The sequence below is a fragment of the Ictalurus furcatus genome, chromosome 3, assembly GCF_023375685.1.
Source record: "Ictalurus furcatus strain D&B chromosome 3, Billie_1.0, whole genome shotgun sequence".
Lineage (NCBI taxonomy): Eukaryota > Metazoa > Chordata > Actinopteri > Siluriformes > Ictaluridae > Ictalurus > Ictalurus furcatus.
The window spans coordinates 7068996-7091992 of record NC_071257.1 but is presented as its reverse complement, the minus strand read 5'-3'; the positions used below and the strand labels follow the sequence as shown (position 1 = coordinate 7091992).

The 22997-nt window shown below is 38.4% G+C and overlaps 2 protein-coding genes across 3 annotated transcripts; both read right to left on the bottom strand.

The window, feature by feature from the left end:
• Positions 1-2703: 2703 nt before the first annotated feature.
• LOC128605047 (SUN domain-containing protein 1-like) lies at positions 2704-5221 on the bottom strand. The gene is made up of 4 exons (XM_053620158.1): positions 4088-5221; positions 3591-3694; positions 2981-3148; positions 2704-2742 (listed from the first exon to the last, which is right to left on the bottom strand). The coding sequence occupies exons 1-4, from the start codon at positions 4113-4115 to the stop codon at positions 2704-2706; spliced, it is 339 nt and encodes a 112-aa protein (XP_053476133.1). The 5' UTR covers positions 4116-5221.
• A 10352-nt stretch (positions 5222-15573) lies between these two features.
• On the bottom strand, positions 15574-17428 carry zgc:174945 (uncharacterized protein LOC793867 homolog). Of its 2 annotated transcripts, none has more exons than XM_053619911.1 (3): positions 17297-17428; positions 16817-17203; positions 15574-16262 (listed from the first exon to the last, which is right to left on the bottom strand). In XM_053619911.1, the coding sequence occupies exons 1-3, from the start codon at positions 17373-17375 to the stop codon at positions 16120-16122; spliced, it is 609 nt and encodes a 202-aa protein (XP_053475886.1). In that variant the 5' UTR covers positions 17376-17428; the 3' UTR covers positions 15574-16119. The 2 variants fall into 2 exon arrangements, with proteins under 2 accessions (XP_053475886.1, XP_053475887.1); XM_053619912.1 differs by having other exon boundaries at positions 16817-17170.
• Positions 17429-22997: the final 5569 nt, after the last annotated feature.

Sequence of the window (22997 nt, the reverse complement as noted above, 5' to 3'; positions counted from 1 at the left end):
ATTAATGATTATATACACAAATATCCTCCCACACAAAGGAAGGTAAGGACAGGCAATAAAATTTGACTGGAGGACATGAAACCTTGTTTCTATAAAACTATAATCAATATTACTGCTACAAACAGCAAGATTTTAGTAATAAAACACCAAATGTTTCAATCAAGTCATTCCTTATGTACTGGTTTCCTTTCATTTATTTGAAACTAATAGAGAAAGTAGAGAAAATCTTGACATTTTATTGGAAGAAAGCAATTACAAAGCTAAAAACAAGCAAGTTAGGCCATTCAAAAGTACTCTCACATGTAGGTCAAAAAACTTACAACCCATTACCGCAACTGTAAAAAATGGTTGCCCACAGGAAGTAGCAAATGCAGGTGCAAAATCCTCCCTCAGGGAAACACAATGCAGAAACATGTACTGAAACAGACACTGGACCAAATCATCTAATGAAAATATTGATACATTGTCCAATAATTTCATATATGTAACTTTATGGCACCTACTTCTCTGCCTTGTTATTTGCCATAATGTCTGTTACGGTAATTAAATATATGAATCTATTGAGGAGCCATGAAAATGTACAGGCCATTAAGATCTACAAAATACATAATCCACAGGAAACAATATTGCAGAAAAGTACAAAAAATTAACAGTTCTAAAGAAATTGGTTTAAAATAGTAGAATTGTCCATTGAGCTCATGAACTCCATAAATCAATATAGTTACTGCTATGTAACCTCTTGAAGAAGACAAAGAAGTACAAGAAGGAGTTTATTGGTCCGTCTCTCCAGAATATTAGACTTTGTTTTGACAAGGATACGTCGAACACATCCTCTGCTACCAGGTAAAGTCTCTGTGATCTGTCCAATAGGCCAAGAACTCCTGGGTGAAGTATCATCTATGACAAGAACTATATCTCCTGGCTTTAGATTCTTTCTCACTTCATTAATGCCAGATGTTCTTTTATCCAGAAAAATCGCAAATATACTGGTGTTGTCTCCATCTCTATCTCAATTGTTTTTCATACAGTCCATGTGGCAGAAATGGTTTTCCTTTTAACCATAAGAGATGAGTAGGTGTGAGAGGCTCAGGATCATTGGCATCATCAGATATTGTAGTAACAGGACAATCATTGTATAGCCTCTACATCGCAGAGTGCTGTATGTAATCCCTCATCATCTAAAACTTGTTGCTTTTGGACAGAATACAGAACCATCTTAATAGTTTGATAACCCTTTCCCATGCTCCTCCATAATGAGCTCCTGAGGGAGGATTAAAACTCCATTTGAGTCCCTCATTCAGCACTGCATGTTTAATCTGACTGTAATTCAGCTGAGCAAGACCTTCTGTTGGTTCTTGCTCTACTCCTATGTAATTTGTTCTTTTGTCTGATATCATTTCCTAAACTTGACCTCTTCTGCATATGAATTTTTGAGGGGCCAGAATACAGGAATCTGTATCCAATGAGTAGGCCATTTCAAGATGGATGGTTCTGCTTAAAAGACATGGGGCCCCAGCCCCATAATGAGTACGTACACATACGTATGCAGGTGAGTCGCAGGATAGACGGCTTAAAGGTAATTCTGCCATTTTCTGCTTCATCATTCAGCATTCCAGTATCTACAAACTTCCAAGTAGGAAAAATAGCACCAAGTATCCAGTATTTCTGTGTGACCCTCCTTGTGCAGCAATAACTGCAACTAAAGTTTCCGGTGACTGTTGATCAGTCCTGCACACCGGTTTGGAGGAATTTAAACCCGTTCCTCAGTACAGAACAGCTTCAACTCTGGGAAGTTGGTGGGTTTCCTCACATGAATTGCTTGCTTCAGGTCCTTCCACAACATTTCTATTGGATTAAGGTCAGGATTTTGACTTGGAACATGACATTCCAAAACGTTCACTTTATTCTTTAACCATTCTTTGGTAGAACAACTTGTGTGCTTAGGGTCATTTACTTGCTGCATGACCCACTTTCTCTTGAGTTTCAAATGTACTAAAGATAAAAAACAAAAAAGCACATGTACATAAGTATTCACAGCCTTTGCTCAATACTTTGTTGAAGCACCTTTGGCACCAATTACAGCCTCAAGTCTTTTTGAGTATGATGCTACAAGCTTGGTACACCTATTTTTGGTCAGTTTCTCCCATTCTTCTTTGCAGGACCTCTCAAGCTCCATCAGGTTGCTTGGGGAGTGTCGAAATAAGGCTGTAACCTAACAAAATGTGGAAAAAGTGAAGCGCTGTGAATACTTTCCAGATGCACTGTACATATATATGACATTTTTCATTTTGTATTATATTTGGGTTTTTTGTTTGTTTGTACAAATCATTGATTGTACTTTTCCTTTTTTACCAGACAGGTTGGCTGTGGACCCTTAAGCAATACACACAGGTGTATTCAGGGTGACCCCAATTACTGAAGATCCTCAGCTCCACCAGTCCATAAGCCTCACTCGTAGAGTTCTGAAAAACACAAACATCCCAATATAATATACAGGATGTTCCAGACGTCCAAGTCCACTACCACGTACGTTCGTCACGTATCGCTTATCTCCAACCTGTATGTTTCCTTTGAGAAATGCCATTTCTTTAAACGTTTTCAGTAGTGGACTTTGGGAAAACAAAAAAGAAAAGAAAATTTGTTCTTTCTCACCGGAATTTTGAAGGTCTGGATCAGTTCTCCGTCCTGGTCATAAGTGAATTCTCAGAGAAGATTTCCTCCATCTTTCTTGTTAACCTTTCCCTGGAAGACATGTAATAAAGTGTCGATTGTCACGTTTAATATTATTAAATATTGTTTTTTAGATTGTAGAACAGAAAATAGCATTAAAACATTATTATCGTTGATTGGTTGGTGGATTTAATTTATTCTCTAGATAAAGTATGACATATCAAAACTTCAGTACACAAAAAGTTCTAAAGCTTATTTGTGCTCGGGTGTGATATTTAATGTGTGTTTATGTGTTCGTGTGTCGACTCACATAAACTGCAAAGTCTCTTGGCGCACTTCTTATGTGGCCATGGGATGAAAGCACTCGGGGCGGGTGCTCCAGGGTCACGTGGGTGATGCGTACACAGTAGGGCATAGAGATGAGCAGGTAACCTTGATGACCTTTAAATCCCCAACACTTCCCAGGGAAGACCTCCAGCTGTGATCACACACACACAAAAGACATCTATTAAACCATTTACACAGCAACTAATGGCGTTATATATAAATACAGCCATGTAGATCTGTGTGTGTGTGTGTATGCATGTGTGTTTGTGTGTATGTAGGTGTGTGTGTATGTCTGTGTCTGTGTGTATGTATGTGTGTGTGTATGTAGGTGTGTGTGTGTGAGTGTATGTATGAGTGTGTGTATGTAGGTGTGTGTGTGTGTGTGTGTGTGTGTGTATGTGTGTATGCGTATGAGTGTGTGTATGTATGTATGTGTGTACGTGTGTGTATGTGTATGTGTGAGTGTGTGTGTATGTGTATGTGTGTGAGTGTGAGTGTGTGTGTGCGTACGTGTGTGTGTACATGGGTGTACGTGTATGTGTGTGAGTGTGTGTGTATGTGTGTGTGTGTGTGTGTGTGTGTGTGTGTGTTACCTGTATAGCTGTTTCAGGGCCATTATTGTTGCACCATACACTGATGCCGAACACTTTGCAGTATTTAGTATTAAGTGTCTCTGTACTGGCCATCACAGCGGCGCCTACACACACACACACACACACACACACACACACTTTCATTAACAGTTAAAGAAAATAACAAGAAAATGTATTAAAAATGAGACAGTAGGATTAATATCAGTATAATATCTCTGTCTTACAACCTAAAACTGTTTGATCTCATAAGTATTCACCTCCCTGGAAGTGTGCATTTGCACACTTTGTAGTGTTACAGCATGGAACTGTCAGTTGGGTCTTTTTACCCACACACACAGTTGGCACAGTTGGGATTGGAGCTTGTGATCTCCTGAGCACAGAGTGACTGAGCACAGAGTTCTGTCACACCACTCAGTACACGAGGGCTCCAGTTTTATCCCATTTTTCATTTAAAAAATCCCAATGACTCATTTAGATGTGAAGGATGTGAGAGTTACCTAGAGACTCCAGCACGTAGTCTGCCATTCCAATACCATCAGCTCGGTAAAGGCTGAGCACCCTGCGTATGAGTTCATCAATATCCTGCGAAAGAAATCAAATCAAAAATCAATAAAATGTTCATGACGTGATGAAGAGTCAGCGTAAACAAATATAGCAGCAGGCCGAGTCGTCCCATTCCCCAGCGCTTTATTTCCTTTTACTGGCCAATTCATTTCATTTCAATTCAATCACATGAAAATAATGTAGCAGAGCTGCAGAGCGTATGTGTGTGTGTGTGTGTGTGTGTGTGTGTGTGTGTGTGTGTGTGTGTCTGTGTGATTCCTCACCTTTTGTTCTAGCCTCTGTAGTCTTATCGCCAGTTTCTGGAACTCTTCCTGAAATTACAAAATAAAAAAGACCATGAATGGAGGCAGTCAAAGACCCTAAACACTACACCCTAAACACTGCACCCTACACCCTAAAAACGGCACCCTACACCTTAAAAACTGGACCCTACACCCTAAAAACGGCACCCTACACCATAAACACTGCACCCTACATCCTAAAAACACTTGATTTGCTGCTTTCTAGTTGCTTTGAAACATTGAGATACTCTAAGGCAGTGGTTTTCAAAGTGGGGGCCACCAGGGGACGCCCGGGGGGCCTCAACAATTTGGTGTGAAAAATAAATAAATGTATGTTTTCTCTTTCTCACTCTCAGACACACACACACATACACAATCAATTCCTAATGTAATGTAAAGATGTAAGATGTAATTATTAATGAAAAAAAGGGGGATATATACAGAAGTCTGTATTTTTAATGTGTTTTAAAGACATCTTGCAAAAGGGGGGCCTCGGTCAAATTTTAATGCCATTTGGGGGGCCTTGCCCTGGAAAAGTTTGGGAACCCCTGCTCTAAAGCATTTTGTTTGTGAAACTGTGATCTACGGAATGAACAGCAGGTGAACCACAGCACTGTGATGTCATGAGAATTCCATGTAACCATAGTTTTGGAAGGGAGATTCTATTCACATTCTATTGAGGAGGCTTTGTTTTTTTTTTTTAAATCAGTATTTAATGTGTATTTTGGATGAACAAGCCGACAGCTTTAACGCTGAGAGAACACATAATACACATTCAGTATTGAAATAAACCATTGGGCAGAACAAGCACACTATATATATTTTTATAGATAGGTAATCTCATTACAACAGATTGCACTACTATTTTACAATAAGATTATACATTCTTTGTAATTATTTCAAAATTAATCAATGAATTGGTTCAATTATTTCCTCCATGTAGGTATGTACAGTCAGGCCCATACATATTTGGTTATGGTTCTTAGTTATTTTAGTTGTCTACCATAGTATACCACAGGTTAAATTAAATAAATGAGCACGATGTCAAATCGCAGACTTTTTGGGTCACCAAATCCAAATCGGGTCAGCACTTTTTATATGTTGACAGCTTGCATCTTTGTGAAGACATACAGTAAGAGTGGCTCAGCTGACCTAGTTGAGAACCTAAAGGATGGTTCTCTCACCGCTGTGGCTCGGGTTCGATTCCCAGTCAACCGACCCCAGTCACTGGAAGGGTTGCAGGAGTCAGTGCTGGTCCCAAGCCTGGAAACGGGGAAGGTTGTGTCAGGAAGGGCATCTGGCGTAAAACTCCTACCAGATTTGAAATACGCAGACGGGTGATCCGCAGTGGCGACCCCAAACAGGAGCAGGCAAAAGAGAGATTCTACGAAAGAGAGATTAACGGTGGAAAAACTTCTGACATGATTTATCTTGGTTTTATTTTAATACATCACAAAAACCTGCCATTTATCAGGGGTGTATAGATCTCCGATTTGAAATCAAATAGCCTATTTTTGTTTTTTGATTTTTGATGGTCAGTTGAAAAATGAATGAGCGAGTGATACAAGGATCCATATAGCCCTCAGTGTTTCTTACTTCTGAATAAGATAACTGTTGGTGTTATTTTCCTGTTCACATGTTTTGAATTTAGAAGTTTTCAGTGAGCATTTAATAGTGAATAATATGTAATGTTTCAAATGAATATAAATATGTTTAATCTTCCCAAAAGTTTTTTTTTTCCTGACAGCCATTTTCTTCGTTTTATGTGGTCTTCAAATATGAAAGGCAGAGTGATTTTGGTAAAAACTTGTTTAGATTTATTTGTGTACTGTGTGAAGAAATGAAAAGCATGCCATTTGCAATAAAAATTTCATGAAATAGTTCATTTGCATTTAATGTTAATGGTTCAAAGAATGTCAGGCTGAATGGTCGGCCTCCACACATTTTCACCTCACCAAATCTGGCCCTCTTTGCAAAAAGTATGGACACCCCTGGAGTACAGAGTAGAGTTACATTCAGCAGCATGTCATAACAACACGCTTCTTGCTTTATTACTGCTTTGAATCTGTCTATGAATGACAGCAAACTCATTTTTGAACACAGCTCTGTTGTTGTAACTTTTTGTCGTTTTAGGAATTTAAAAAACAGGGTTTATGATATTTACTACATTAAGTACGTTTCACATTTTTACGTGAAATTCGAGACTGGAATCACCAAATCCTAATGTTTAGGGCCTGGTGATATGACTACAATCTTATTCATGATAACGATACGTTTTCTCAGGTCTATCAGTAGTATTCAAGTAAGAAATACTACGGAAGTTGAATAAAGCGATTAAATGTAAAATAAAATAGACTTCAATGTGTGACATATACAGTGATTCTTATTAAATTTACTGAAGTTGTTGAGTCAAATGAGTGAGTGAGTGATTTTCTCTTTGTCTTTTGTTGTTTTGATGAACTTTAATGACACAGACAGCAGTGGGTTTATTAGACTGCTGTCACTTTAAGACATAATGCACAGATCCAATATACTGTATTGACACACCTCAGATTTTTCCCAACTGTTTACATTCACTTAAGATATAACCGACTGTGTTTACATGAATATTCAGCCAGACCTGCATTTTGACACGTGTGTGTGTATTTGACCGTCCAAGTGTAATAAGCCACTACAGAGAACTCAATTCAGTACTCACAGGATGAGACTTGAAACATGTGTACAGAAGCCCCCTGGTCAGGCAGAGAGACATTTATTAATTTCTTATATTAACTTTATGTTGTTATTTATTTTTTTTATCTTTCTTTTCATGTTGCACATGATGCAGACTATACTCTGAAAAAAACCCGAGTCCAAAATGTCAGAGTCTGTGTCAAGTTCAAGTAGAAATTTACCCGTGTGTGAGACAAGTCTGAGTTCGTTCATAATTGGAATAATGGAATAGCTACGTAGGCATGGAAAGGCCCAACCAGCAACTCCTGTGTTCCAGTGGCAAAAAGTATGTGTTTAGTATTAGCTGTGTATTCCCTGTATTTAGTGTTAGCTAATCTTACATTATCATGTTAAAAGGTTAATTCACCATTAGAAACCCCTTGTGCAATTATGTTAGCACAGCTGCAAATCGTTGTCCTTCTTAGGGCGACTGTTGCTCAGGTGGTAGAGCGGATTGTCCACTAATCGTAGGGTTGGCGGTTTGATTCCTGGCCCACATGACTCCACGGGCAAGACACTGAACCCCAAGCTTCATCTTCATCAACTCTACACGAAGAATACGAAGAAAGTTAGGACGAAGACCGCGATGAATTTCGGGAGATTTGTTCCGGATGTGAAGCACTGGACTCTGCGGGAGATCGCCTGTGCTGCGGGGCTGCTCGTGCTCTCTGCCGGTGCGGGTTACTGCGTTTACCGCCGCTTGCGGAGAGGAAGCACTGCTACTGACCGCACTCAGCCTCCTCACGGTAGGAGGAGCTTCAGATTAGCCAGCTAGCGCGCTAACGAACTCTGTTACAGCTGTATGTTATCTCCCTGGAGAACTTAGCTAATTATTTCATTTACACAATATCATAGTGAATATAAAGGTAATTAGCTTGCTGAACTCGGTTAAAGGTTTTAATAATTCCACAGTATAATATTTATACAGATTTGGGTGATGGATAGGAGGTTTTAGAGAGTTTAATCATGTCACCTGTACACTCTCTCTCTCTCTCTCTCTCTCTCTCTCTCTCTCTCTCATGTTCAGACGTGTTTTCATTTAACATTAGTAAATAAAATACGTTTTTAATTAGGAAAAAAACTCTACTTGCTAACACCAGAGTATCATCTGTGTGTTTGGGGGGAAACTCTGGTCTAACATTAGCTCCACTGCTAACAAACCTGGCTACTTAGCTTGGCAGCTAAGAGTAAGATAAATATTATATTGAGCAGAGTTAAACATTAAAATGAGTAGCTGGTAAACTATTCTCCTTTCCTGTTAATGCTTGGACATGAATTATACAATTTAAGAGTTAGCTGAATGCTGGTGCACTGGAAAACATGCCTACCCATTTTAAGGGTTCAACACAATACAATATTTATCCTAATGTCACTAACTAATAAACTTGGTCAAATTGGTTTTAAATATACAAATGAATGTCCCATAAAACTCATTTATTGCAGAGCCTGAAAATGTGCCGGGAGATACTGTAGATACTCTGTCTGTCCTGCAGGTATGTGTTAGTTATAAAGTTATATTTGAACTCCATTTGAAACATGTGGACTACTTCTGTCTAAGTGTGTTTGTGTGTGTTAAGGTCGTTGAACAAAACCTCCAGCTGCTGCCCACTGAACCCCACGATGAACCTTCAGCTGTCGTTCTGGTAACCAAACATTTCATTTATTTACTAAAGTCGATCATGGAAGTTGTTTTTACTGTAAGGATAGCGACCGAACGTTAGATGTGTTAGTATGAAACTGCTGTGATAAGAAGCGCTTCTGCTCTTCGTGCGCTACTTTTCACAGCCTCTCAGTGCTGGTGAGCTGAGCAGTGCCTGATATAATATTCAGTTCCTCTCTTCAGACTTCATCTCACAGTCTGAGGTATTTTACAGTCCTGCAGCTGAGACACACACACACACACACACACACACACACACACACACACACACACACACACACTGTTCGTTACAAGCTCTAATGTTTTGTTTTGTTCTTTCTATTTCTAGTCAGTGGACATTAGGAGATACTTCCTCGACATGATAAGGGGTCCAGAGCGTCGGCTTTGTTGGTATAAATCCACCCAAACCTGTTACTTGGATCAGGAGGTAATCAGTCTTTATTACTCTGATGAAGAGAATTGACATTACTGATGATTATATGCACGAGATCTTGAGTTTTTGTAATTATTATTTGCAGGGATTCTCTTATCATGTCAACACCGAGGATTGTTTCACTGGCATACAGGTAAGGGATTATTCGTTGTAGCATCACAAAACTTTTGTTAATTGCAGTGACTAATTCTGTTCACGTTAAATTGTTCTCTTCAGTGTGTATCTGGGAGGGTTACAGAATTCATTGCCTGTAACTGCATGGAGGCTGTCACCGTGCCATTTGAGGACCGTGTGGTAAATTTATTACGCTGTCACGATGTGTATATGGAGATAGTAAGTTATGGAATTTTGTCAGTTGTACATTTATTTGTCTGCAGTGTCGATTTTTGTTTTTGTCTTTTTTAATTAACAGCAACCCTTGAAAAAGGTGACCTGCACGTACCTGTTTGTGGGAGCAGATGGTCAGGTGAACACCTCCACTTGGGTTCAGGATCATGATGATAACTCTCCCTATAGTGATGCAGAGAGTGAACCAGACTCTGAGGTAAGTCCGTGTTTCAGACCTGATGTGTATTTACATATGCTGCTATTCCCCTGAATGTCAGGCTGTAAAATTTACTGTGGGAGTTTTAATGACTCATTGCTAATGTGGCTTGCAGGAGAAAGAGGAGAGAAGTAAGTTTTTGGAGTTGGAGGTGCCCTTTATTAGGTACGAGCCTCTTCACTGTTTAATGGTGTCATGTATGTTTAAGGCACACTAAGTATTTACACCTCTTGTTTTTATCCACCATCTTTTAGGGAGAGGAGTTACAGACACCGGCCTGAAGCTGTGTGCTCTCCGTGAGGTGTTCTCCGTGAGCAAAACCGTTGTTTAGCTGCTGTTATTGTGCAGGGAAATTATACTCTGCTTTAACTTGTATTGTGTGCTGTCTTATGTTCAGACTCTGCTTGCCAGCATCCACAACCAGAACTTCCTGTTTGTGGTGGGAAAGAAGATCGCGATGCGTCTGGCAGCAGCTAACAACCAGGTGACTTCAGAATGGTGATGGACCGTTTTATTTTTGTGCCCAATTTACTTTCAGCTAATGTTTTAATGGTTAAATATAAAAACAACAACTGCCAATTAGGCAGTGAAGAAAACTTCATTAGCATCCATTATAAAACACAAGTGTGTACATGCAGTGTACATACAATAACTAACTACAGCCTGCTAAGAATTAAGGACAAATATTCAAATAAAATGTATGTGATGAAGATGGCACTGGGATATACAATACTTGGAAATTTTGTCCCATGTAGTACATCATCTGTGTAACTTTCGTGGACTACTGGACACACTTAGGCTTACATACTGCTTCTTGTTAGGGTTTAAAACGAGTAGCCACGTTGAACACCATAGCCAAAGTGTGTTACAGCAATTTTTTTGTTTGTTGTAACAGGATGTGGTTGGTGTGCAGCTGGCCTATGAGTCACTGATTCGATTCCTGACAAGTCCATCAAATCAGGAATCTATTGTGACGGAGCTCTTTGAGGCCCAGGTAAGCTTGCAGATGCCTGTGTAAAATGACAGATTTTTTCATTATATAAGATTTTGATTATATAGAAAACAAGACTACAGTATGTATGGCAAATTTCCTTTTGTAACTTTTCTCCTCTGTGCAGCTCCACAATTACAACTTCGTGGACGTGTTTTACGAGCTGCTTCTCTTCGGCTACGTCACGAACGACTCAGCTCCTGAGGCAGTAAGTGTCTTATCAGGAGATTTTAAAGCGATACTTGAATGTTGTTTCAAACATGGTGTATTTTATGTCATTTTGTTTTCCCATATTTTTAACGCTGATATTTTTAAAGTGTGAGGGAGGATTCTTGGAGAGCCTGTATGCGTTTATCAGCATGTGGAACCCGGACGTGTGGGAGCCTGCGGCAGAGCTGTACTTCACAATGCTTATTGTAAGTGTTCAATATCTTCAGATACCATGATACACAATTTCTCAGTGTTGTATCTCTAACTCAGTGATGCTATGTTGGATTTCTGTGTGTTTGTGTGTGTAATTTGTCAATAGGATGAGCTGACAGTGCTTTGTGAAGTACTGTTTTCTCAGCCCCTGGAGCTGTACAGTGACCCAGCAGCCTTAGCCAGTGCAGTTTCACGGCTCCTCTAGCAGCATGTCGTGCTGATGATGGACACGTTGGGGAAGCTCTGAGCAATGTCCTTCCCTCTACCCTCTACCTGATTGCAACTTGAACACTTTCTTGCTATAATTAGACCCCCAAAATGAATCTTTTCTTCCTCTGTTGCATTTCATATTTGTTCTTTTCCATCAATGCTTTTCCCTACATTGCTCAAGCTCTCCACTAGTAAGTATAAATTGATTTTGTTCTTTTTGATTAACTTAATATTAAAAAAGTCTATTTTCTTCATTAACAGGTCTGCACAGAGAACCCTGGACTGAAGACCAGTGCAACATATCATCCCTCATCCCTCAGCACTCTATCCCTCAGCACTCTATCCCTCAGCACTCTATCCCTCAGCACTCTATCCCTCAGCACTCTATCCCTCAGCACTCTATCCCTCAGCACTCATCCCTCAGCACTCTATCCCTCAATACTTATCCCTCAGCACTCTATCCCTCAATACTCACCCCTCAGCACTCTATCCCTCAATACTCATCCCTCAGCACTCTATCCCTCATTACTCATCCCTCATTACTCATCCCTCAGCACTCTATCCCTCAGCACTCTATCCCTCAGTCCTCATCCTTCAGCACTCTATCCCTCAATACTCATTCCTTAGCACTCTATCCCTCAGCACTCTATCCCTCAATACTCATCCCTCATCCCTCAGCACTCTAACCCTCAGCACTCTATCCCTTATTTCCTTTTAGTAGCCTAAGGATCCTGTATAGATGACTGCTGTAAATAAAATGACTTGTAAAAAGTTGTTACATAGTGTTTATATAGTTTGCTTAATTAATAAATGTTTTCATTTGCTCCTATTTCAGCCTAATTGTGATTATTTTTAATCATCAATGTATATAATAATCCTGTAAAAAGCAACACAACACAAAATGAATTTTTCACTCATATACAAATCCTTTTTTCAAGAATTTCTGGAACCTTGAATTGGTAAATAAAATGTGAAAAATTACGAATAACAAAATGAAGATATTTATAGCCCCTGAAAAATTTGTTAATGGCCCCAAACCGTAGAAAAGTCCGTAACATTCTGAGAATTGTGAATATACATTTAAATATCCATAGCAAAATTGTAAATATAAAAAGTCTGAAATCTTCATATTATAGTCTGAAAATCTAATTGTTGTGGACCAGAATTCTGTGAGACAGCACCATTTTACACACTAAATTACACCACTGAAGTACATCATTTACATTAGGCCATCACTCTGAACTCTCAAGGTCATGTTTTAAGAAGTAATATTTTTGAATTTTGAATATTTTTAAAGACAGTGCTTTAACCAAAAATACATGCATATTGTCTTTCAGTCATTACACACAACACTGTTAGTGAAACACTAGAGTGGCTTTGAAATAGAAAGCAAGTCAATACTCAATGTCCATCACTATTCACTAATAAACATATTGAGACTTAAAAGTCTGCAGGGAGAAACTTCATGCACTTTAATTCGGCCCTTGCAGAAATAAAAAATAAATTAATTGGGAATCATAATCCCTCCTCCTTCCTCCAAGTGGATTTATGTTGTATTGTGTATATGTATGGTTCATATAGACCAGTTTACCTGTTTATGTGGATACTGTTTATGTGGAACTGCATTTTCTCCCTGAATCTGTGCAGGATTCTTCCGGGTTTTCTCCCACCACACATAGATCTACCAGTTGGTGGATCGCCTATGCTATCTTGCCCCAGGGTGTGAATGAGTCTGTGAGGCATTGCACAAACATTGGACATAGAAAGAAACCACTGAACGATAGACACCGACTGGGTCGGCCAAGGAAAACAACAACAGCTGATGAGAAACACTGTGAGAGCTGTGAAAAAAACCCCCAAAACAACAGTCAGTGACATCGTCAACAACCTCCACAGGGCAGGGGTGAAAGTATCACAATCCACCATTTGAATCCACCATTTGAGGTCCAGATTATGAAGAAATTAGAGAATTGCCTAATTTATAATAAACAGTTTGATCATAAAACTGGAATTGTTATGTGTTATTTGTTCTGACTGAAGTGAACTAAGTTACTAATACTAAAAAATATTAAGGTAACAATTTGCATGCACATGAGGTAGAATGGAACAAAATAAAGAAGTTAGAATACCATAAATTAAGTAATTTGACCACTTAATACCACCAAAACTTTGTAATTAAAATTAAGTTGGTTCAGCGTAATTAAGCTATTAGAGGTCAAATCAAATTGGGTTAGTCTAACTATAAAAGTCGCATGGTATTTACTTAATAATGACTTTGTAGGAATTACTTAAAAAGGTGCATACAAATTATTACCTTATTTTATTTTTTAAAGGTGAGGCAGTGTATTCTTTTTTAGAGTGAATGTGGTAAAAAAAATTTTTTACCTTCTTACCTGAAAATGTCTTTTCTCACTGTAGAATCTGCAGTTATGTTCACACAGCTATGTCACTGTGCATGCAGGAAGCAAGTGAGTTTGTACATTAGTGATCATATCACTAGACCTGCTTGGGGGATCTGGTGCTGTTACAACTTACACAATGTTACAACTATTTCTGGTCTCCCCTTCATATTGTTTTCTACAGTTATTAACATGTGACATAATCACACTATTATTCTTTGCGAAATAGCTGCAAAACACCCTTTTTTTTCTGCGCACAATTTGCTCACTCATGTCAGCTTGCGTTATTTGGAATCTTAGTAAATCATGGCCTTATTGTATGCATGAAGTCTTGGGGATTTGCTGTTTTGGAACATCTGTACAATATGGTAAAAAAAACCCTTGAGGGCCAAACGCCCAAAAATTGAGACTCCACATTTTTCCTTTTCACCTTTTATTGTCATTGTGAAACGGCAGCATCTGGCAAGTGATGTCTTTTACTTTTATAAGACATAAGAGGTTATGAGCACACCATGCATCTTTGAAGATGTGTCCAAGAACTGTGAAGCTTTTGAAATGTAATCATTTCCTGTAATGTATTAAGGTAGTAATTTCTAATGACTAAAAATACACAGTACATTTCCAGTATGTAGACATGGCTGACCACAAGTGCTAAGTTGTTATTTCTCTGTCCCGTTTTTTTAAGTGGTATAAAATAGGTCAGGGTAACCGGTATTTCGTTTAAATATGAGTGATTTCCAGCAATGTATAACTCTGTATGCAGTTCACTGGCCGAATGAAACGCCTTAAAAATCACATGGCATGTCATTGAAGTCTGGAGCTGGTAAAATTTCCATTCAGCCAAGATCTTAGAATGATAATTTAACTTGCATAGGTTCTACATTTATGTCTATTGTTAGGATAATATAAGATATGTAAATCAACTTCAAATCACTTGAGACCATTACTGTAATTTAACATAAAGCATTATTCTGATTCCTGGTGTTCTCTAGACTATTTGACATTTCACTAATGCATGTCTCTGTTATATCTTTCCAAACATTTTACACAGTATCCTAAAGTAAGTAAGTAAACTAACAAACAATCAAACAGAAAAACCCAACTAATGAATGCTGTAGCTGTTTAAAAATGATCTCCGAAATCAGCTGCCTGATGTAACACGCCCAAACCGGCTTATCAAATTTTCCTGATGACTTTCATGTATTGTAGTCCTACACAGGGAAATCCCATTTTATATTTATTTATTTATTTATTTATTTATTTATTTATTAATTTATAACATTTTGAAAAAGTCCAAATTTATCCATCCTTCCATCCATCCATTTTCTGTACTGCTGGGTCGCAGGGAGCCTGGAGCCTATCCCAGGGACCTCAGGGCACGAGGTGGGGGACACCTTGGATGGGGGGCCAAGCCCATTGCAGAGTCCAAATTTATATTACATGCAATTTTGAGTAATACACATCTGGATATGTTTTATTATTATTATTATTATTATTATTATTATTATTATGCATAAAAGGTTAAGTGTATAACTTGCTTGACAGATGACCTCATTCAATCCTCCACTCCTCTTTCAAGCTTGACATCATCCTTTAATTGAGTTTAAAGTTTACAGAGTTAGAGCTGTAGAGAGCAAGATAGATTGTACCGATTCTCTGTTTCTCAAATCAAGCAAAAGAAGGCAAAAAAAGCAACTTTTACCATCTTATTATTGGTATTAAGTTACTAATCAGTAGAATTGTAACAATGTTTACCTAACAGAGACTTGTATGTGATGAAGAGTGAGAAAATAGCTTTAGTGATTACCACAGGAAGAGGCCATTTGAGATTTTGCAATTGCCATAAACCACATATTATTGTTCCCTCATGATAAGAAATAGAACAACTGCGCTATTTAAAAACCTGGTTATAGGGAAACACCTGGTCATTTATTTTTGTGCCTTAGAGGCTTCACTAAAAATCTGACTTGAACAACAAACCTGCCAGTAACCTTTGAACTAGATATTATGGACTCTTACAAGCTTTTCAAATGTACCCTGCTTCCTGTTGAGCTCATGAGCAGTGCACAGATGTACACAAAAGTGCAGAGAGCCGGAAAGATTCTTACAGGTCGTTGTGGCTTGAGTTTTCAAGATTAAGACTACTGGTTACACATTACGCCTACGCCACAGAATACACACTTTAGTGCAACATGAGCAATGCAACATAACTAGCAGGGAAAAAGGAGAACATGCCACTGAAATGATATGTATGATTATAATAATAAAGTTTTATTATTTACTTCATTTGCTGTACCAAGACAATGAAGTGATCACAGTGTATGGATCCATAAAAGGATGAAGATGCTAATTGTCAGAAGAAACAGATCCACACTGCATCGCTCATTCTGGTTAAGAGCATTCAGACCGTTATTAGTGTCGCCTTTGAAGATTGTCTTCGTTGTTGCATCCTGTCCTGATTAGAATATTAAAAAAAATTACAAAGTTCAACGGACATATACATTGTAAAAAGCCAATAAGTAAACAAAGTAGAACAATTAACGGAGCTGACCCATTACATGGCCATGTTTAACAACAGAATTTTTTTTTTTTAAAATGACATTATAGTATAGTGTTGTAACAGAAGTGAAAAGTTTACCATCTTTAGGTGGAAGGCAGAAAAAAGTAATAGGTTAAAATCTATTGTCTTACTTCGAGAAAACCAAGTAATCATTTAAACATCTAAAAAGAAAAGCTCTTTTGTTGTTTCATTCAAATTGGACTCAATGGCATATCCCTTACTTTCATTTATTGTAAATTAAAGTCTATTTCAGCAACCAGTAGTCCTTGAGATGTTTTGGTTCATCATGAACCGTATCGCCTTGCTATATTTTGACACATTTTTCAAAATGTACAGTTCTTTGAAATTTATATTAGGAGCACTGTATGTACTTAAAAGTGGTGAAATTCTGAAACTGTTCATAAGCTTTGATCTATTCGGTTTTTAGCTATTGATAACAAAGCTCATACCTGTTACAGTGACGTTGATGAGATGTCCCATAGCTGTGGATCTAGTGGACTGACATACAGCATTACACTGATACAAGCTGGTGTCACTGAGACTCAGCTGTACAAATGTAACAAAAGCATCTCGGTGCCTGAACACAGTTTTGCCGCTGATTATAGTCTCATTGATACTGATTAAGTATCTGTCTGGGTCAGTAAGTGGCTTACAGGTATCTTGTGTCGCCCAAAGACACCACATGACTGAGATGCTTCCACAAGATTCTTCCTTATACTCTGCTCTGCATCTGATAGTCAATGACTGTCCCTCTGTTCTCCTTACTGGGTGCCTTGGATATTTCACTTGCACTATATCAGCCTCTGGAACAAAATGGTGACTCGCATCAGCAGAAACTTAAACAAGAAACACAAATGAATCAATAGCATTTTTTGACAATGTTATGAATATTATATTGAGGTTGGAAGAGATGTAAAAGCAGGACTCACCGATGCTTGCAGGTGTAGATGGAAATGTAGAGGGAATAATGAAGACTAACAAGAAAGCAGTGGAACAGGTTAGCAACATGGCTGCTCTGCTTCAACTAGTACACTAATCTGAATGAGTTTCCACTACGCATTGGGCCACTTCCTCTAAATAAAAAAACAAGTTGCAGGACGTTCTTTCCCATCTGAAGGCTGAGAAAAAGACGACAAGTAGAGTGCAATGTGAGAAAGTAGCTTCATGAGGCTTATATCATGCAGTTTTTCAGATGGTCAAATGATATATATATATATATATATATATATATATATATATATATATATAATTGACATTCCTTTTTCAGTTTGTTATGCACTGTGCATGCAAGGTTTCTACACATGTGCTTTTAAGGGTGAAAGGCTGAATTTTTATTTAATACACAGGGCATTCAGCCAGTGACTTCATGAATAAGACTGGCATCATTTGCTACAAATCGATAAGCACCGATGATCTTAGAAGCTTTTAATGAAAGCTGTGAAATTCAGAGATTGCAGATAGTTTGCCATGAATATATTTCTGCAGGTATTTTCGGAATTCATATTATTAGGACTTGGAGTCACCGATTCCTTATTTATCCTATAATTATTAATCAGAATTTAGTCACACCAATGATAGCCATGTCTCTGAAAGCATTTAAGAAGCAGTGTATATATACACAGTATACAGGTGCATATCAAAAAATATAATATTGTGGAAAAGTTAGCTTTTTTCCGTAATTTAATTAAAAAAGTGGAACTTTCATATAATTTAGATACATTACACATAAACTCAAAATATTAGCATAAAGAATTTATAATACAGAAATGTCGACCTTCTGCAAAGTATGTTAATTTATGCACGCAGTACTTGGTTGGAGCTCCTTTTGCATGAATTACTGCATCAATGTGGCGTGGCATAGAGGCAATCAGCCTGTGTCTCATTTTCATCAGAAGTCAGTCGTAATTATGAAGATTAAAAAAAAAAGGCTTGAAATATTTCACTTTCAGCATGTGCGACGAATCTAGAATATATGAAAGTTCCACTTTTTGAATTAAAGTACAGAAAAAACTAACTTTTCCAAAATAAAATGCACCTATATATATATATATATATATGTGAGTCACATACAAACTCACCAGCCTGGGGTGGGGGTGATGAGGGTTGTGGTTGAGTGGTATCGCATGCCCACACACGAAGATATTTTGTAAATAAAGACTTAATTTTAGTTGTTTTTTTTTGCACACACAAAGCATTTATATCACTTCATAAAACTAGGATTATACCACTGGAGTCACCTGGATTACTTTTACTATGAACTTTTTGGACCTTGAAATCTCCCAGGTTTCATTAAAAATGTCTTCATTTGTGTTCCACAGATGAACAAAAGTCTTATGGGTTTGGAACGACATGAGGGTGAATAATTGATGGCAGAATTTTCATTTTTTGGGTGAACTGTCCCTTTAAGCTGTAATGATTTCTTACATAGGAGACAGCTTTCTTTATGCAACCTTCTAAATATATATATATATATATATATATATATATATATATATATATATATATATATATATATATATATATATATATATACTGTGACTATGGCATACAGAGCTGGTGTACAATGTTTTGTCTCCATCTAGTGGATTTTAATCCTGCATGTGCTCCAACAGTGTTACCACATGCCACCTTCAAAATCTTCTGAAAAGGTTCAGTGTGGAGAATTTAAAGTCATTTGATGTAACACCCTTCAGACACAGTAAATGTGTAATGCATTTTTTACACACAAACTGTGTAAGGCTAATGAACACATAATTGTGCTGGGTTGACATGTATAGATTAAAAAATGTCTTGAACCACTACGAACCTGTACTACCATATATGATTTGATAATAAAGCCTGTGGCTTCAGCTCTGGGCCAGGAGGTGAATATTGCTAGTGGTACCTTAGGCGATTTTGATCTGGGAAAGGAAAAAATGTTTTTCAAAAAAATCGGACCTCCACACAGAGCGCCCAGCTGCAGTGCGAGTAACAACCGTCTGATTTTTATATCAGTGATGAATTTGTGTGTGTTTTGTTAGAGAGTCTCGCCACGGCTGCGCCCCAAACCACCAGTGCTGTGATTAATAGTGTGTCACACTACAAATAGCATGCCATAACATATTACAAAAAGAAAAAGCCTTTATAATCAGCTTTTATCACAGTAATATCCAGTTTGGGATGCAGCCCAAGACTGCATGTGTTTGCCTGACGCTCTTTGGATGAGTTACTCGTTGCAGTGTCTGTGTGCAGATTTCCAGAAGCTCCTGAATGTGAATCATCTTGCAGCACATCCGCAGAGCAATCAGGACAATGGTCAGTCAGGTGCCTCGCATGATGGCATCACAGTTTAAGTGTGAGTCACATACAAACTCACCGGCCTGGGGTGGGGGTGATGAGGGTTGTGGTTGAGTGGTATCGCATGCCCACACACGAAGATATTTTGTAAATAAAGACTTAATTTTAGTTGGTTTTTTTTGCACACACAAAGCATTTATATCACTTCATAAAACTAGGATTATACCACTGGAGTCACCTGGATTAATTTTACTATGAACTTTTTGGACCTTGAAATCTCCCAGGTTTCATTAAAAATGTCTTCATTTGTGTTCCACAGATGAACAAAAGTCTTATGGGTTTGGAACGACATGAGGGTGAATAATTGATGGCAGAATTTTCATTTTTGGGTGAACTGTCCCTTTAAGCTGTAATGATTTCTTACATAGGAGACAGCTTTCTTTATGCAACCTTCTAAATAGGACAGAGTTTACCAAGTTCCCTAAATCAGGGGTGTCCAAACTTTTTGCAAAGAGGGCCAGATTTGGTGAGGTGAAAATGTGTGGGGGCCGACCATTCAGCCTGACATTCTTTGAACAATTAACATTAAATGCAAATGAACTATTTCATGAAATTTTTATTGCAAATGGCATGCTTTTCATTTCTTCACACAGGACACAAATAAATCTAAACAAGTTTTTAACCAAAATCACTCTGCCTTTCATATTTGAAGACCACATAAAACGAAGAAAATGTCTGTCAGGAAAAAAAAAAAAACTTGTGGGAAGATTAAACATATTTATATTCATTTGAAACATTACATATTATTCACTATTAAGTGCTCACTGTAAACTTCTAAATTCAAAACATGTGAACAGGAAAATAACCAACAGTTATCTTATTCAGAAGTAAGAAACACTGAGGGCTATATGGATCCTTGTATCACTCATTCATTAGTTTTTCAATTGACAATCAAAAAAACAAAAATATGCTATTTGATTTCGAATCGGAGATCAAAAACGAAAAAGGTCATGTTTTTCCATTATTTCAATTTTATACTCGGATCGAAAATACAAAATGGAAAAATGGGCTGCCGGACCAAATTAGATTTTAATATTTAATTTGTCGGGTTTACGAGACCCAGTTTGATTGTCAATTCAAAAACAAATGATACACAGATTAAAAAGACTCAGCTCATATTCAAAACTGTGGTTTTGATCATCACAAAAAAAAAAAAAAAAAATCAATACACTGAGATTTTAGAATTTATTCACCTCAGAAGACTAAACAAATAACTTTCCTGCACTAATGTGAAGGGTGATACTGAGATCTGGACTGCAGTAAATAGGCCAGGTTTGGCTCAAAAACTCTGGTTTTGATGCACAAGATGTCACGCAGGTGAGAGTCACTTAGTCTCGTCCTCACGCGGTTCTTGTTAATGTTCATAACCGAGAATGTCTTCTCGCACAAGTATGTTGAGCCAAACAAACTCAGCATTTTCTTAGCAAATGTTCGAATCTCTGGGAACCTGCCTTTATCCAGCTGGCGGTAAAAGTTGACAAGAGGGAGCTGTTGGTGCCGACTGTGACACTCGGCGTCACACTGCAGCTCAATGAGCTCCAGCTGCAGGTGGTCTGGAGCGTCATCACGGTCCACGGAGAAAGGAGAGGGAAAAAGCGCAAGGTCACACAAGAGTCACGCAGCGAGAGTGCAGCCAAAGGGCTACTGCCATCTTCTGGTGAAATATAAAATAGCTTTTTTCCACGCGTGTATTTTATACTGTGGTCAACAGTGCTGGCGGGCCGCAAATTACTGATTTTATGACAAAGGCTGCGGGCCGGTGGAAATTTGAACACTGGCCGCATTTGGCCCCCTGGCCGGACTTTGGACATGCCTGCCCTAAATGCTGAATATTTAGACAGTTTCCTCGTGCAGTGACAACGTTATGAAGTGTGCATGATAACAATATTCAGTGTACCTATTATTAAGATTTAACACACCATTCCAATAAAGTTAGTGGTTAGCACGTTTGCCTCACACCTCCAGGGTTGGTGGTTCATTTCCCACCTCTGTCCTGTGTGCGCGGATTTTGCATGTTCTCCCAATGCTTCGGGGGTTTCCTCCGGGTACTCTGGTGTGTGCAGTTGTGTTGGCAACCCGTCAAAGGTGTCCCCAGGCTTGTGCCCCGAGCTCCATGGGATAGGCAACCCTGTGTAGGATAAGCGGTAAAGAAAATGGATGGATGGATGGATGGACACCATTCCAATAAACGTGATGTGATATTGTAACTCTATAATACTAAAATGATAATTCTTTGTAGTAATAATAATAATAATATAATATTAGTCAGTGTTTCCAGGCAGCTGTGCCTGTGCAAGGTGAGGATCCTCTCATGGCCTCTACAGTATATTGGCTGCTGTTCCTCCAGAGGAGCAGAAGCAGATGCTGGGCGAGTCTCACACTCCCACAGGAATTTTTCATAAATTCTCGTTGACTCGGTGCCTCTTCATGACTGTATTCGAAGTGTTTATTGCCTTGTGTAGAAGTCGGCCAAAAAGTTGGCCACAGCACAAAGCCTCTTTTCTGTCTCTGTTAACTGAAGATACTTTTGGCTGCCCCTACTTTTCTTACACAATAACAGCTCTTAGGAAGGGTATGGAGCCTAAGCTCCGCCCACATTACATGATTGATGGCTGGGACTATTAGCCCCACTTCCAAGCAATGACACAACAAAAGTGATCAATTTAAAATGGTCCAGGCATCAGATCAGAAAACAAATGGGACACAAAGCCACCTCTCTTCTCTCTCTCTCTTCTCTCTCTCTTCACTCTCTCTCTCTCCCTTTGCAGGTGAGCATCTGTTGCCATTGATCTAGCAAACACACCAGACTTTGGCTGGTAAACTTACCGGCATGCCAAGGAATACACACACACACACACACACACACACACACAAACACACACACACACACACACTTCTCTATTCATTATTCATACTAAGGTAGATTCTGTTGGCAATTAAATGATGGATCAGCTTCTGGCATGTCCTACCAGTCCCTTATTTACACTGATCCTTATTTAAATATGTTACATCTCAATTCAACCATCCTATGTACCTTATATAATTTCCATGAAATGTCCTAATAGAGTATATATACACTATAAGGCTGGCAAAAAGTATGTGGACACTTGTCTGTCACAACCTAGATGTGCTTGTTGTGCATTAATATGGAGTCAGTACAACCCCCCCCCCCCCCCAACCTTTTCTTTTATAATAACGTCCATTCTTCTGGGAAGGCTTTCCACTACATTTTGGAGCGTGGCTGTGAGGACTTGCTCGTTCAACCACAAGAGCATTACTGAGGTCACCATTAAT

Coding starts and splice junctions, on each gene's coding strand:
- LOC128605047 (XM_053620158.1), bottom strand. CDS start 4,115: ATGGCAGACTACGTGCTGGAGTCTCTAG. Junction 3,695..4,087: donor CTACGTGCTGGAGTCTCTAG/GTAACTCTCACA, acceptor GTGTGTGTGTAG/GCGCCGCTGTGATGGCCAGT. Junction 2,743..2,980: donor CAAGAGACTTTGCAGTTTAT/GTGAGTCGACAC, acceptor CATGTCTTCCAG/GGAAAGGTTAACAAGAAAGA.
- zgc:174945 (XM_053619911.1), bottom strand. CDS start 17,375: ATGTTGCTAACCTGTTCCACTGCTTTCTTGTTAGTCTTCATTATTCCC. Junction 17,204..17,296: donor ATCTACACCTGCAAGCATCG/GTGAGTCCTGCT, acceptor TTCTTGTTTAAG/TTTCTGCTGATGCGAGTCAC. Junction 16,263..16,816: donor CATCAACGTCACTGTAACAG/GTATGAGCTTTG, acceptor TATTCTAATCAG/GACAGGATGCAACAACGAAG.